The sequence below is a fragment of the Vombatus ursinus genome, unplaced genomic scaffold (genome assembly GCF_900497805.2).
Source record: "Vombatus ursinus unplaced genomic scaffold, bare-nosed wombat genome assembly UNPS02012319.1, whole genome shotgun sequence".
NCBI classification, from domain to species: domain Eukaryota; kingdom Metazoa; phylum Chordata; class Mammalia; order Diprotodontia; family Vombatidae; genus Vombatus; species Vombatus ursinus.
In genome coordinates this window covers 1,519,515-1,536,627 of record NW_020952097.1, presented here as the reverse complement: position 1 = coordinate 1,536,627, position 17,113 = coordinate 1,519,515, and the positions used below count along the sequence as shown (strand labels likewise).

The following is a 17,113-nucleotide window of genomic DNA, read 5'->3' as shown; positions in this document are numbered from 1 at the left end:
CAGCTCCGGATGTCTGGGCCTAGAGTATAAAGCATAGCAAGAACCAATGAAACAATGGGGTAAATACATATGGAGGCAGGAAATTATAGGCAGTTCACCTGCTCCAATGGATCTGTGATTTCATAGATGGGATCCTTCCTCCAACAATGACACTGCCCCCATCCTGTGAAACTCACGTCTATGTACTCCTGTAAATATGCCACAGAGGGTTCACCCAACCTGGTGTAGGTGTTCCTTTTGATGCTGTACAGATATCAGCAAAGAACATGAACTGTTCATTGGTTATCTCTCCCCAGATTAATAGGCCTTTTTTACCTCCATCATACATTTCTCGGATGACATTCATTTGTCACGTGTGTAAAATTCTTAGATTGTAATGTGCTGAAGCCAACCCAGGCCCACCTGGTGTTTCCTTTTTTGGGGGTGATCTTCAACTTAAATTCTTCAGACACTTTAGTATTCAACCACTTATCACCATACACCTCCACCAAAAGAATATTGGTGTTTAAAAGGCAGGCATGTATTTCAGGGAGAAACTTGGGGTTGTTAAAAGAATGGCCCGATTTCCCAAGAGCATACCAATTCACACTCCTATTCATTCTGAGTTAAGCTTACTGCCCCTTTGTAATGTCTGTCCAAGATATATAGCCCGGGCAATAGGCTTCATCCACTTGGATTTTCCTATGTGGATCATTAGGCCAAACCCTTCTAAGTGATTATGGATCTCATTGAAAAGGTTCCTCAGTGTTCCAGGGGCTTGTTGCAATTCATTGACATTCTTTTTGGGTACGTTTTATTGTTAATAATATCCTAGATGTTCCCACACACCTTTGGCATCTTCCCTCTTTTCATACACCTTAAGAACTGATCCTTCAGGACCTTGCTATGCATATAAGGTCTAGTCTCCCTGCTTTTCTTATCTTGTTTTCTTTCTGGCCATTTCTGCTTCCTCATGCAGCACATCTGGGATTGTGTCCAAATGTTCCACTGTCCTTGATGGTGAGAAAAGAAATCTTGACAATGTACTTTTCATCCATTCGTTGATCTCCTTCCAGTTTCATCTTTAAATGCCCTTGAGATGATTTAGCTTAGTTAAGTCCCTCACTAATATCTCTTTCCTTGACCTTGCTTCTTGCTCTTTTCAGGAGAAATATCGCTCATAATATTACAGCATCCCTCTCTGTAAGATTTTTATAAACAAGTTAATATTCTCAGTCAGTGTTACCCTTGACTTCCATCTCTCTCTCTCCCTCCCTCCCTCCCTCCCTCCTTCCCCCCCCCCCTCCATAACAAAAAGAGCAAGTGGTTGCTGGCTGAGAAAATATCCAGGCTCTTCTGGGCTGCTCTTTATGTCAATTAATTTATGCCAATTAAAATTCTTTAGGAAACAGTTGTTGACTATGTTGGTGTCCATTCCTCCACCTCTTTTCCACTTTTCAACATCACTGGTTTCATCATGTCAAGATGGGATTTATTTTAGCTGCTTACCAAGTTTTTGGGGGTTTTTTCTCTGCTCATTTGGACTTTTCGGTTGTGAGGACCAAATGAGATATCTGTAAAGGGCTTAGCACAGTGCCTGGCACAAAGTAGGTGCTTAATAAATGCGTGTTCCCTTCCCATATATTAATGTCGATATCTGAATCTGATCTTTGCCCCTAATGACTTGATGGTCTGCCTATACAGAGCCAGCTGATTCAGGAGTAACTTGTGTATCAGTGACAAGGCATTTACTGTCAGTTAAGATATTATTGATTTAATTTTCTGTTATATTATTTGATGCTTATTACATATAATGCCTTCCATTTCTTTTCTCAAAGAAAGTATTCATAAATATAGAAGAGAAACTCCTTTGGCCTTTGAATTGTAATTTCCAACCTAATTTCTTTTTTTGCTCTCCTCCCCTCTAACCACCTTCGGATTGAAGTCACCAAGTATCCCAGGATATGTTAAGTTCATTTAGGGAATACTATGGAGGCTTTTGTAGCTTTCCTCTATCTCTTCATCCTCTGCAACAGTTGCTGACACAGAAGCTATAATTATTTTCTCAGTGATCTTTCTATAAATACTTATCCTAAGTGCCAAAATACAAAAAGACCAAATGTCCCATGAAATATTTCTTGCTGCTTTTGGACAAACAACAAAACCAACTCTGATTCTCCAAGGACCTTTACAATTACAGGGCATATGAGCAAGAAACATCTGTGCCCTTTTGTTTGAGTGAGGATTGTTTCATTCTTTGTGCCCCCAGCACAGCCCTGACACACAGTAGATGCTTAATAAATACTTGATGATTGATTGATTGATTGCTTTAATGGCACCAAATAAGTCCCTGAACTGCTAGTATGTCTGATTCTGGAAAGGCAACCTGGCAGGAAGCTTTCTACCCAATGCCACACACTTCCTTGCAATTCCATGGCAATATGTCAAGTAAAACAAAGACCACCAATGTCAAGAGTTATGCTGAGGTAGACACTCAAACCCTAACATGACAGGAAATATGGTAGATTTAATTATGTCATAGATAAGGTATTCCTTATGTTTCCCGACACGAGCTCATAAAAGCTAACTATCCTGAATCAATGGACCCAGTCATAAGGAACAGCCACTAATGGGTATTCACTACCATTAGTCTTACCTAGAACTGTGGGTTGCTCCCACTAAGCCAACTGTATGTCCAAAGAGTTGGCAGAAGCCCCTGAGTTCACCAGAGCCTGGACCAAGCATTCTTAGATTCCTGATAGTTCAAAGGAGTCAGAACAGGTAGAGTGGACCTGGGGAAGGAAAAGGGTTTGGTGCCAATGAAGGCCTCTTCAATGAAGAACCCTTATGCTTCCCTACTTCTCTGGATGACTAGTCAGCAACTTGAAAGAGTAGCACCCTAGCAGACTAAGATATAAGTATAGCCCATCTCAATGCACCAGGCCCATTCAGTCTGTTCTGGGCTGCTAAGGAACAGAATGGCCCTATCTGCATTGGAACGTAGCACCAAAGGGGTTAAACAATTAAATAGTTGGGGCCCGTAAGTAATGTTGCCAAACCAGCCATATATTTAGGTGCTTTCTGATGAGAGTGCACTATCTGAAGTGACTGTGCAGGGCCTCCTCCAACTTTATCCCCATCAATTCCTTATGGACTGGCTAAATGGTCCACCAAGGCCAGCCAACTCCTGTCTCCTACGCCCCTTCACAGGGTGGGAACTTGCCTTCTCCTGGGTTCTTGTTGCCCTATAGATTCTATCTTTGACTCAGATTCCCATTTTCAACAAGGTGATACCACATTTGTGATAGAGTTCAGACCTGAGTCTGGACTTGGCCTTTAAAAGAGGAGACAGGAGAACAAAAGAATGCAGAGATGGGTGAAGGGGTGGGAGATCTAGAGACACAATGCCTTCTGGGGGCACCATGTGCATTAAAGAACTGGTGCCAAGTGAAGACACAAGCCTAGGGGAGTCAGAGAGACAGGGAAATACACCAAGAAATGGAAGAAAGTCAACACGCATGCAGACAGAGCTCTTCAGGAGAGGAGGAGCCAGAAGAAGACAAGGAAGAGTCAAAGTAGCCATCACTACATGGAGCTGTGAGGAGGAAGGAGGGTCAGCACAGCAAGGAGCCATGATGGGGAACAGCAAACCACCTGAGCACTCTGCTAGGTCCTAAAGGAAAGTGGGCTTTGCTGGTTGCAGAAATCCCTAGCAACCCCTAGTTCTTTTCCTAAGCAGGGCAAGGGTAGAGATCTGCCCAGAATAGTAACATAACACAAATTTTCATATATACATATATATGTATGTGTGTATATATATATATACATATACACACACACACACACACATATATATATATACCATCATATAATTATTATCTTATATATTATAACACAGAAAGACTGCATAGGTTCTTGGGCTGGTGGGGACACATGGCAGTGGGGATGGGGGTGCACTTGACTTTCTTAGTATTCCTTGCCTCATCCTTTAGGTATGCACTATGTAGAAATCTGGAAGATTATAGGTCCCTTGGGAAGAAGAAAGTCCCCTGGAAAAGAAGGTGTGTATCTTTAGTTTCTCCAATACAAAAATTATTTCTCCTTGGTGGGGGTGAGGGGGAGTCAAGGGGACTCATTCAGGGTAGTAATACTATATAAGTCAATCAATAAACATTTATTAAGCACCTACAATGTTGCCAGGCACTGTGTTGAGTATCGGATATACAAAGAAAGGCAAAAGTCAGTCCCCAGCTTCAAGGAGCTCACAATCTAATGGAGAACCATAAATATGGAGATCTGGAAAACCTGTTAAGGATTGCTTCTATGGCTACCCAAAATAAGATATCTTCAAACAGAAGATACCCATTTGATACATACATCAGGTAGAGGGTTCCTTTTCATGTATCCATTGGACTAGACGGCCACTAAGGCCTTTTCCAGTCCCGAAATTTTATGATCCTGTGATTCCAATATTCCCAGAAGAAACCCTGGCTGGGAGCATTAGCTAAAAGATATGACCTTGGAAAAATCATCAAAACTGAACCTTGTGTATGTGAGCCCAGAGTTTCAGCATGGGCTGATGTGGGTTGTAGCAGATGGGCCACAAAGTTAAAGATAAATGTCTTCTTTTGTGAACAGAGAAGCTGGACAGGTGTGATATATTAAGTGGGCCTGAAGGGGTCAATAACTCTGCAAATATAGTCCCTGGTACCATCAAGCCAGGAAGTAGAAAGTGGGAATAGGGAAGCCAAACTTTAAACAGAAGTAGACTTGAGTTTGCAGTTCTGTAGCTCTCCCTTGAGATTCAGCCACATGGAAAAGCCAAGTTAAAGAGCTACAGAGAGAGGGGCCATCACTCCTAACAGCTCTGGGCCATGAGCCTAGTAGAGCAGAAAGGACCTTACATATTACTGGGTTTAGGGGTCTGGCTGAGAGTGATGCCCCCCACCCCCTTCTAGATAAGAAAGGATAATTCCTTTATATGTTATCCTTAAGTCTTCCCTAACCCAGGACTTTCACCTAGTCTTTATGTCATGACTTTAAATCTCTTCACCACTCTGATCACCCTCCTCTGGATACACTCCAACTTGCCGATGTCCTTTCCACAACTGCACCTAATATTCACCAGAGCAAAGAACAGCAGGATAATCACTCTTGTTTGTTCTGAATGCTATACCTCTATTAACTCAGGTCTGGCAGACAAGTACCAAAGTACATTCTTAAATGAATTCATTTGGGGTCTGGGCTCTCCTTGGAGGGAATGAATGGAAAACCAGGTTTCCCTCCCTAAAAAAACTTTCAGTTGTCCCTTCCATTTCCTCAAGCTATCACCGCCTCCACTTTCCTGAGTCCCTTGCAATCTGACTTCTAACGACTCCACTGAAACTCTTTCTCCAAGGTTACCTTGGAGTTACTCAGTCCAACAGCCTTCTCTCAGTCCTCATCATTCCAGACCCCTCTGGAGCATCTGACCAGGTTGACCACCTTCTTCTCCTGGACATCCTCTCCTCCTTGGGTTTTTGTTACACAGTTGTCTTCAGACCTGTCTGACCACCCTTCACACCCGACTCTCCCTTGGTGGATCATGCATGAGTGTGCCCCAATCCTCTACCCTGGGCCCTTTTCTCTCCCTATATTCTCTCTCTGTCATCTCCCCCTGCAAAGCTCTCCCCTCTTCTAATTTCTCCATGACTGTCAAGGGTGCCACTATCTTTTTAGTCACACAGGTTCCCAAGCTAAGCCACCCTTAATTCTTCACTCCGTTCCCTCAAATCAGATGCCCAGTGTTCTGTAAACATCCAAGAGGCAACACAGTTTCCCTATGTCTGCATATTCACCCCGGCCCTGGCAACTTACCTAGTTATTGAACCCAGAGTGTAGAAAATATTCCAGGGGATAAATGGCACCCAACTGGGCCATGCTCAAGCTAAATAGCCCTTGCACATGATTGTTGCTCAAGAGCTTATTTAAAACACACTCCCTAATCCAAGGTGGTCAGGTCCCTCGGCTCTAATAGAAAGCAGATTCCAGAGACATCTCTGGGATTTAAAAGCAAGAGAACTGTGGAAAAGAGGTCATAACTTGGGGCAGCTAGGTGGTGCAGTGGATAGACCACCAGCCCCGGAGTCAGGAAGACGTGAGTTCAAAGCTGGCCTCAGACACATAACACTCACTAGTTGTGTGACTCTGGGCAAGTCACTTAACCCCAATTGCCTCACAAACAAAAAAAAAAAAAGAGGTTATAACTACCTATGGCCATCCAGAGAAGGCTAATTCCTGAGCCTCTCTTTTTGCGTTCTGAAATTCGGTCTGTGCTAACAAACCAACTGAAATAGTTTCAATTGTCATACCACGGGGATCCTTCGAACCTGGGACCAAGACAACATATCTTAACAATTCTTCCTCTACTGAATTTCTTCTATCCATTCCCCCTTTCTCTACTTAATGCAGCTGCCGCTCTAGTTCAAACTGTTATCACCTGAACTTCGGTAATAGCCTCCTAATGGGGCTCTCTGTTTCTAGTCCTTCCCTCTCCAATCCATCCTCCACATATCTGCTAAACTGAGGTTCCTAAGATATAGGTGTGACCATGTTGATCCTCTGCCCAAGAAGCTGCAATGGATCCCTATTACCTCTAGGATTTAAAAAAAAAAAAACCCACAACTTTCTCTGCTTCACCATTTGATTCTATCCTATCTTTCTAAAAGTTATCTCATGTGACTTCCTAACTCTTATGTTCTCTACCCTCAGTTCAAACTGGTCTAACTGCAATTCCCTGGAAAGTGATTCTTTCTCTTGCATTCATACCTTTAACCAAGATGTGCACCATGCCTGTAATGTCCAGCTCTTGGAAACCCTAGCTCCTTTCAAGGCCCAGTTTAAAGTCACCTTCTACATGAGGCCATGACCCACTCTCCCCAGCATCAGTGCTATCCAACTCCAAGTGACTTTGTTTTATTTAACTTTGTGTCTAATTGGTATTTACTTGGGTACATGTTGTTTCCCTCTAGTAAAATATAAGTTTCTCAAAGGCAGGGACTTCTTCCTCTTTGTTATCTCCAGCATCACCTTACACGTGGTAGGTACTAAAAAATTGCTTGGTAATTGTAAAAATAAGAGAACATGTCAGGTTAATGAAGGAGACAACATATATACAAACTATGTACGGGAAAAGTTGGGGATAATCAAAGAGGGAAGGCACTTAGATTAAAAGGGACCAGGAAAGGCTTCTTAAAGATGGAATTTTAACTGAGACTTGAAGGAAACCAGGGATATCAGGAAGTAGAGACAAGCAGTCTCTCATACTGCCTTCCAGGTACTCTACAATCCAGTGGTTCTCATGTCTTAAACAAGTCACTCCATCTCTTGGCTCTGGGCATTTCCCTTGGCTGTCCCCCATGCCTGGAATGCCCTCCATCCTCATCTCTACCTCCTGATGTCCCTGGCTTCCTTCAAGTCTCAGCTAAAATTCCATCTTTCCCTGGTCCTTCTTAATCTCAGTGCCTTCCTTCTGTGATTATCTCTAACTTTTCCTTTATGTAGTTTGTATACCTGTTGTCTCCTTCATTAGACTGAGTTCCTTGAGAGTGGGAATATTTTTGCCTTTTTTTTTTTTATCCCTAGCACTTAACACAATGCCTGGAACACGGGAGGCAGCTAACAAATGCTTCTTGACTTGACTTGAATTCAAGACACAGAATCAAAAAATCTGGAAGTTAGAAGATACCCCAAGGCTATCTAGGCCAACCTATATCTGAATATGAATACCATCATCTATATGCCTGATATGTGCTTGAGGACTTCTAGTGAAGGAGGACCCATATCTACCTGCTAAGGTAGGTCATTTCATGGGCGGAAGATTTAATGGTGAGATTTGTCTGTAAATCAAACCTTCATGTGCATCCCCTATAACCACAACTCTAGTTCTTCCCTCTGGGGCCAACCAGAACAAATAGAATCCATCTTCCTCAAGACAAATGATCATTTATTTGAATATAACTCTCATGACCTCCCCTAAGTCTTCTCTTCTCCTGGTGAAACACCCCAAATTCCTTCAAACAATCCTCATCTAACATAATCCCAATGCCCTTCACCATTCTGGTTATCTTCCTCTGCATACTGTTGACGTTATCAATTTCCTTCCTAAAATGGGTTCCCAAGACCTGAACGTAATATTCCAAATGTGTTATGACCTTGGAAAAGTTATAGCGGGACTAGCCCCTCCCTCTTTCTCTATACTATGCCTCTTAATACTGTCTAAGATCACATTGGATTTTTTGGTCTACATGTCATATTGTTAACTTAATTATATCTGTAGTAATGTAGTCATAGTGCACTAAAACCCCAGATTGTTTCTAAATGAGCTACTATCTAGCCATAGCTCCCCCATCTTGTACTTATGAAGTTGATTTTTTAACTCAAGCATAAAACTTTACATTTAACCTTATTAGATTTCATCTTGTTAGCTTCAGCCCAAAATTCTAACTAGTTGAGACCATTTCAGATATTGTGTCATTCAACGTGTTAGCTATCCCTCTTAGTTTTCTATCATCTGCAAATTTATAAGCATACCATCTATGCATATACCCACATTATTAAGAAAAATTACTTTTAAGTAATTAATAAACAGCACAGGGCTAAGCTCAGACCCCTGAGAACCTCTACTGAAGACCTCCTTCCAGGCTGCCACCAACCCATTAATAACTACACTTTACGTCCAGCCCTTTAACCAGATCCAAATCTACGTATCTGTAATACGGGGAATCCAAATCTCCCCAACTTTTGCATATGAATGAATAGTATGAAAGATTTTGTGAACTACTTGGCCAAAATCTAGGTGAACTATCTATGCAGGATTCCCCTGATCTATCCAAATAGTAGCACAATCAAAAAAGAAAATGAGGTTAGTGAGACATGATCCACTCTTGACGAAGCCAAGCTGTGATCACTGCTTCCTTCTCTAGATGTCTACTAACCATCCCTTTAATAATACATCCTAAAATTTTCCCAGGAACCTAAGGAAGCTCACTGGCCTAGAGTTTACAGATTCCATGATCTTTCAAATATAACTGGTAGTGAGTGGCTCAGCAATCACATCTTCCAGTTCTTTCAGTACCTTAGGATGCAGTTCATCTGGGCCTCGTGACTTGAACTCTTGGGTATCAACTCCCTATTAGACATTTGTGTTCTGTCCTCTCCAGTCCAAAGATCATTCTCCTTAGCAGAGAAAACAGAATATAAGAGTTGAACAGCTTGGCCTCCTCACCATCATCATTCATGATCATTGTCCCATCCAACCCAAACAATGGTCCTAACCCTTCTTTCATTCTTCTCTTTTCCCCCATGTAGCTCAAAACAAAAAATAAAAAATGAAACAAAACTTAGTACTTAGTCTAAGCTTAGGATTGAGCTTTAAATTCTCCTGACATTACTCATAAGACCATGTCATAGTGTCATATTTATGATCTGTTTCCTACATTTTCTGTACATGTTCTTAAAATCCAAGTTCTTCGATGAGTTCCCTTTAGAGTCACATCAGTCTCTCTCTCTTATTTTTTTTTTATTGAGGCAATCAGGATTAAGTGACTTGCCCAGGATCACATAGCTAGTAAGTGTCTGAAGCCACATTTGAACTCAGGTCCTCCTGACACAATGACTAGTACTCTTTATCTACTGCACCACCTAGCTGCCCCCAAATCAGTCTGTTTTTAGAGTTCTTTTCCTTTTCATCAGAATTATATCTTTTTGTATCTCTGGAATTTCACTCTTTAAGCTTTCCATTCATCCCAGGCTGACTTTCTTCTATAGAACTTTGGGCCAGAGGATCCTCTGTATCCTTTCTCCATGCACTTTGAAATCTGCCCTCCAAAGATCTAGGGTATGTGTCTGATTATGCCCTGGATTCTTCTCCTGTGTCACAAACTGAGCTGGAGTGGTCACTTCCCCCCAAGGTTCCCCACCTTCTAAGAAGTGGAACTGTCAGGAAGGCAAGTCAGAATTTTCATCAGACATCCTTGTTTTAATGCAATGAGTTACTGAAGTCCTCCATTCATACCCTGCCCTACTCCTGTGTCAATTTCACATCAATAACTCATCACTCATTTCCTCCACTAGACACATAATCTATAGTATATCTCTCCCATGCTATTACTTCTGTTTCTCACTTAATCTATTCTCACCTAAATAATCTCCTTGGGTTCATGGATTTCCATAAAGGTATATACTTTCAGTGCTCACCTACCACCCCTTTTACCATAACATGGTACACCCTTGTATTACTATATTTCAACGACTATGTTTCCATTTCCATTTTTATTTCCGTTTGTTTTAAAATTCCCAGTATAATTTGTTCACTAGCCATATTCTGTGGATTGGTATATGAGATACCTGAAGCCACAAGTGCTGTTCCCAAATGTCTGAAATGTCTCCTGAGAATGACTCAAAACCTCCTCTATTAGGGTTCCTTCTATGTGACACTTGTTATCCCTAGGATTCAGCTTTACAAATTCAGCAGAGAATTTTCCTCCCCTCACATAGAAACAGCTATGTGGCACAGTGGATAGAGCACCAAGGCTAGAGTTAGAAGGTCCGAGTTCATTCAAATCTGGCCTCAGAAACCTACTAGCTGTATGACCCTGGGCAAGTCATTTAACTTCTATCTGCCTTAATTTCCTCAACTGTAAAATGGTGATAATAATAGCACATGGTTCCAGTATCATAAGCCATGGTCCAAAATACTAAGCCCTGTTCACTGATAAAATCCTAGTCAACTCTCCTTTTCCCATGTGCTTTCTTTCCCAATCCATCATCTTTACCAGGAAGAAATATGAAACATCACCTTCCCCACATCCTTACTAAGTCCTTCAATTTTCTAGCCAGAACTTCAGCCATTTTCCCCCTCTGAGACTCAGTTTCCTCATCTTTAAAATAAGGCTAATAGTTACGTGTTGGCACAGTGCCTGGCACATGGTAAGCACTTAAATACCTTAACTACCTGTCTTGTGTTATTCACCTCAAAGAACCTCTTTAGGGTCTTGCTAGGTGGCACCATGAAGAGATTGCTGGGCCTGGAGTCAGGAAGTCCTAAGTTCAAATCCTGCCTCAGATACTCACTAGCTGTGTGATCCTGGGAAAGTCACTTAACTGGTTCACCTCAGTTTTCTCATCTATAAAATGGAAATAATAATAGCACCTAACTCCCAAGGTTGTGAGGAATGTTTATATTGAATATGTTATATAAATTTGTAAATGTTATGTAAATTTGTTGTTCAATATGTGGTATTGAATATTTGCGAAATAATATTTGTAAAGCACTTTGGAATCTTTAAAGTGCTATGGAAATGCTAGCTCTTACTATTATTATTAAGGGAGAGTGCTTTGTAAACTGTAAAATACTCTGGAGGTGAGAGTGTCTATCAGGAGAACTCTATTCCAAAATTTGTTTCCATAAAGCATCAGGAATGGGGGGGGGGGGTCCCCAGCGATTTTCACAAAAGAGTCTCCACTGGTTCTGTTAGGCCATGGATTCATGTCCACGAAAGCAAAAGCACTTCCTGATTAGCCATGTTACGCCTGTGCATAGCCACATCTGGGGTCTCGTCAATCATTCCCACAGGTGAGCCTTGCAAGCAAATAAAAATCTCTTCAAGAAATGCTAACAGCACTTGACTCACATGCTTGGACCTGTCAATAGTCCCAAGTATGTTGTTGAGGACTGGCCAAGATTCATCTTCATGGGCAGAGTTTCACCCCTTGCTGCAATGCAGAGTTTCTCACTTCTGCTCTGTGTCCACTCTTCTATTTACCTAAGGCCTCTCTTAACACTGGCCTCAGTATCTCTCCACCCTCTGAGAATTTTTTTCCCCTTGGATTTCTTCCAAGATATTTCCCCCCTATTCTGTCTAGGAACTTTTCATTCTTTCTAGGAAGCCAAAGGATAATGTTGTACCACCAGCCATTTCACTTTCTTTTGATCAGCTGTGAATTGGTCCAACCATTTTGAAAAACAATTTGAAATCATAGAATAAAAGGTATTTAGCTCATGGCCCAGAAACAAAGCCCTGAGTTTCTAAAGATCAGTTCCAGTCTTTGGGAGTATTTCACAAATTACTCTCTTTGACTCATGCCCCAACCAAGGGTTTCCCTTAGGAATATTAGAATATAGTTCATGTCTAGGTCTCTGCCAAAAAGATTGAAAAGTTTTCATATCCCATGCAAGCTTTCAAGCTAACCATACACGAAATACAGTACAATTTTTATTCTACTAGGTACAAAACACAAACACAAAGGACTTATACTCAAGCCCATACAAAGTCAAGACAATTCTCTTTCCCTCTCCAGTGAGTCCCATGGTTCCCCCATAAGGGAATAGCACACTAGAGAATCAATCCTTTTTACCCTGGTAAATACAATCTCCTCCAGGGAATTATAAAGTCTTCAAGACTTGCAGAAGGAAGGAAGGAAGGAGTATTAAGTACCTACTATGTGCCAGACACTGAGCTAAGTGCTTTACAAATATTATCTCATTTGATCTTCACAATAACCCTGGGAGATTTGTTCTATTATTATCATCCCCATTTTATAAATGAGCAAACTGAGACAGACATCGATTAAGGGACTTGCCCAGAGTCACACAGGTAGTAGATGTCTGAGGCCAGATTTAAACTCAGGTCTTCCTGACTCCAGCCCAGCACACTATCCACTGCGTTAGCTGGAATCAGTAGATGGTTGACCCCGCTGGTTAGTCCACATAACACCAAGTACTGACACGAGGTATATATGATCTAGCTTTGCTCTTCTGTTCTGTGGACCCGTCTCTGACTATTCCTTAGCTCTGACTCCTGCTTGAAACCAAAACTCCTCCACCTGGTCAGCCAAATCCAGAAACTCCTCCTCTATGTCAAGAAAACTTGGTCCAAGAACCTGGCATTATCCAGGAAATACTACTCTCCTGAGTCGGCTCTAAAACTCTTCCTTTTGTCCTGGATCTCTTCTGCTGTTGCTCCACTACTCCAGGGGATGTGTTCTAGCAGCTGCCATCACCATAGTCACTACAGTCCCTTCTCCCCTATAAGCTTCTCCACTCTTATTTCTTCTGGTCTGCATCTATTCTCCTTTTTCAAGGTCAGAGCCACCGTATTTGATGACTCAAGTGTATGACTAGCCATGACTCAATCAATTATCCAGAATGTGTGGTCTTTGTGCCAAAGAGTACCAGGACAAGGGCATTCATTCGCATGATGAGAGGTTTCATCATGGAATCATTATGGATACCAGGACAAAGTCTGAAATGCACTGTCAATGGGGGTGTTTATATTTTATGTAGCAAGACTTTTTCAATGGCAGTACAAAGACCTCATTCTTTAACTTTCTTAACCTTGATCAGGCTCTTCCTGACAGTCACCTTCTATAGTTACAAAATTATCCATAACTTTTAAGCCAGCAATGCTACTCTTGGGTTTTTATTTTAAGAAGTCTATTAACAAGATTTATCTGCCCCACCCCAATTTTTTTTTCATAGCAGCATTACTAGTAATTGCAATCAAACCTGAAATGAACCAGATGCCCAACAATTTAGGAAACAGCCAAACAGTGGAATGTGGCCATAATGGAACATTGCTGCATCATAAGGAAAAGTAAATACAAGAGACAAAAAGAAATAGAGGAAAATACAGATGCAGAGAGAGAGGCAGGCTGCAAAACCGAAGGAATGGTATACATGATTATTACCACTATCTAAATGAAAACAACATTAAAAAGCCACAAATTCAGCTCAAAAAAATGGAGAATCCCAATACTGACTTGTAAAACACACACCTGAGCACATCTTTTCTTCTAACAAACAGAAAACTACCCAAGGGCAAGGCTGCACATACTTTTTTCTTTCCCCCCAATTCCAAATTCTCTCTCTCCCTCTGGCCCCTCCTCTATTCATTGAGAAAGCAAGCAATGCAATACATGCTATATATATTGTTGAAGTCATACAAAACATATTTCCATATTAGCTATGATGCCAAAAAAAAAAAAAGGCAAGGAAAATAAAATGAAAAAAATATTCTTCAATCTGCAGAGTTCATCACTTCTCTCTCTGGAGGTGGATAGCATTTTTCATCATGAGTCCTTTGGAATTGTCATAGATCATTGTATTTCATTAGAGTTACTAAGTCTTTCACAGTTCATTATCATTACAATATTGCTTTCCAATTCCTTGACACCACAAAAAAGCTGCTATATAAATATTTTTGTACATATGAGAAAGCTGCACATTCTGCACTGTTGGTCATTATCACATTTTTATGTTGTTTTAGGTAACCTGTGGCCTAGAACCCTAGCTCTGGGTTTATACAGACTAGGTTCAACTTTAGGGAGCTTCCCACAGATCGTTCTTTGGCTAGAGTTCCTATCCAGAGTTTCCTTTGGAATTCCCAAAATTGACTCACTTTGCCTCCACTCTGATAAATCTCTCCCGGGAATGATGGAATATAGCTTATGTCTAGATCTCTACAGATCTGGGCAAAAAAGATAATGCTTCCATGCAAGCACATAAGCACATAATGATAAATCAGATGCAAAACTTCTTTTATTTCCTCCCACAAAATAAATGAAAAACAAAAAACAAAGCAAAATAAAACAGAATTCAAAGGAACCTATAAAGAATTAAAATACCACTCCTTCCCTTTCCAGTAAGTTCTCTCTCCCCTCCTCTCCCACCTCCATCCTCAGAACCTAAACAATATTCTAATTACAAAGCACTACCATGTAACTGAGACTTCTCTGGAAGGAAATGCTCTTAAGGTCAATATATGACCCCTCCTCCTTGGGTGAGCTCCACCCTCCCCTAAGGACATATATAATCTTTCAAACTTATAATGCTCCTCTAATGTAACGTTTAGGGTTCTCTCAAAAGGAATTGCAAGGGCAGCTAGATGGCATAGTGGATAGAACACTCGCCCTGGAGTCAGGAGGATCTGAGTTCAAATCCAATCTCAGACAATGACATTTATTAGCTGTGTGATCCTGGGCAAGTCATTTAACTCCATTGTCTTGAAAAAAAAAAAAGGATTGCTAAAAAAAAAGTCAAACTCTCACCTTCTGGTGAGCTTCCCTAGTAATCCATATAAAATCTTCCCACTAATGGTGCTGCCCTAAGATTTGAAAGCAACCCTGAAGTACATTTTGTATTTAGGATTGCTAGAGAACCTACTTCCCTTCCAATTAAACCTGCACAGTCCATGTGACTCACAGTAGTAGTTGGAAGACAGGGTCCAGGTTTGCTCTTCCAAATTATGGTTCCATCCCTTGCCATGTGGGTACTCTTTTTTTCCTCCAGAAAGCTGATGACTAGATGTTGTCCAGGAAATCCCTCCCTCCTCTCTCTGAAGCGGAAGCTAGGTGCCCAATGGTACTCCCAACTTCAATCATCTTTCAAGTCATGTGGTCCCCACTCTAGGAGCTCCTTCCCTGTTCTACTACCACTTGTCCACATCAGTCACTTGTGAGGCAGCTGAGTTCTACCACTGTCTTCCATAGCAGCCATGGCTGTACCTGAGGGGCTCGCTAGGGGGCTGTGAGGACATACAGGCTTCATCCCACCCTCCAGGGACCCAAGTCCATTCTCTGCACTTCTATCAACTTCTTCTATTTCCAGAAGACCCAAATACAACCTCTAAGACATCCTAGATGAAGGGTGAGACTCATAGCTACCCCTGACAACTTCTCATTGTCAATAAAATGACCATGGTCCAAGCCAAAAGGTATTCCTCACAAGCCATCAGTCCTCTCAGTGAGGTTATCCACAATTTGGACAGAGAGATACCTTCAGGCTCCTCCCAATGACACCTTCTATACCAAACTGTTTTGGGGGATTGCACGTTGTGGAAGATAAAGTATCTATGGTTACACTGAAACAAAAGTTATCAATAATTTTTTTAGCTACTCCTAGGAAGGGTTGTTTTAATCCTAATTTAACCTCATCCTTCCCTCTATGAGCTATATTTCTATGAAATATTAGTAAATCACAAAGGGTTAACTTGCTCCTTTAATGCATACACTCAATATCCAAGAAAAACTCCTAACAGAGACCACCAATCACCTCCTAGTCTTTTTTACAACAATGCCCCCATCACCTTTCCTATGTCCATGGAAAAATATAAAAGGCTGGGAAATCTGTTAGCATGGAAACCCAAGAGTGTCAGGAGACTAAGAGGTTAGGGTCACAGGAGATGATAGGAATTAATTCAGAGGGATGTGGGGGTGGCTATAATAAATAGCTACCAGGACACAAAGACAGAGAGAGAGATGGGGGAGAATGAGGGTTTGGAAGACAGACAATCACTCACCAGCAATGCTCATGAAACGGTGGGAGAAGATGGACAGTTGGATGGGATCAAGACGGGAGCTGACAGAAGTGTTAGATTGTGCTCCCACGGTGATTCGGATATCACCTGCTTTAGTCACCTCAGCATGGCACCCTGGCTCCACCAAGATGGTACTGAGAAAAAGAAAGAAGGTTACTCTTAGGATCCTGAAGAATTCTGACCTAAACCTTCAGGAAGAGACCCCCCCCTCGAAAGTAAATCAATTGGAGGCTCAATATCCCCCAAACTGCTTCTGGTTAAGACTAATGAGGACTGTATTGTCACCTGTCCAACATATGTTCTCTCCTCCACCCCTATTTCTATGACCCTCTATATGCCCAATTTCTCTTTCTCTACCCCTACACGCTCCCTCCCTTCACCCCACCCTGTAACTCCAACCACAACATCCCCCTGACCTGTTGCTGTCAATGATGAGGCAAGGTCCTGGGAGTCTGTGTCCCTGGCCCAACTCTCCCAGTTGGTACACGGGAGTATTCTGGTATCCTCCCTCGAAGTAGCACTGGGTTACCTAGAAGAAGGAACAGGGTGAGGGCCCTTTCAAGGCCCCACTCTGGACAGGGAAAGCAGAGTATGAGCTCTTCCTATAGCTGAAAGGAAAAGGGTTTTCTGGATTGAAATCCTGTGCTGTCCAAGATAACCTTGGACCAAGAGTGAAGGCAGAAGTATAGAATCCCAGGATTAGACACGGCCTCAAAGGTCATCCAGAATGACCTATACCTGAACAGCTGCATCACTGAAAAGCAGTCACTTGGTCTCTG

The 17,113-nt window shown here is 41.8% G+C and overlaps 1 protein-coding gene across 5 annotated transcripts in view; it reads right to left on the bottom strand.

Moving 5' to 3' along the window:
• OPLAH (5-oxoprolinase, ATP-hydrolysing) overlaps positions 1–17,113 on the bottom strand; it is a 36,846-nt gene that overhangs the window by 4,697 nt on the left and 15,036 nt on the right. For all 5 annotated transcript variants that reach the window (XM_027857663.1, XM_027857665.1, XM_027857664.1 and 2 more), the window contains 2 exons: positions 16,751–16,863; positions 16,317–16,468 (listed from right to left, as the gene is read on the bottom strand). In XM_027857663.1, coding sequence (XP_027713464.1) covers positions 16,317–16,468; positions 16,751–16,863 — 265 coding nt within the window. The remainder of the gene's footprint in view (positions 1–16,316; positions 16,469–16,750; positions 16,864–17,113) is intronic.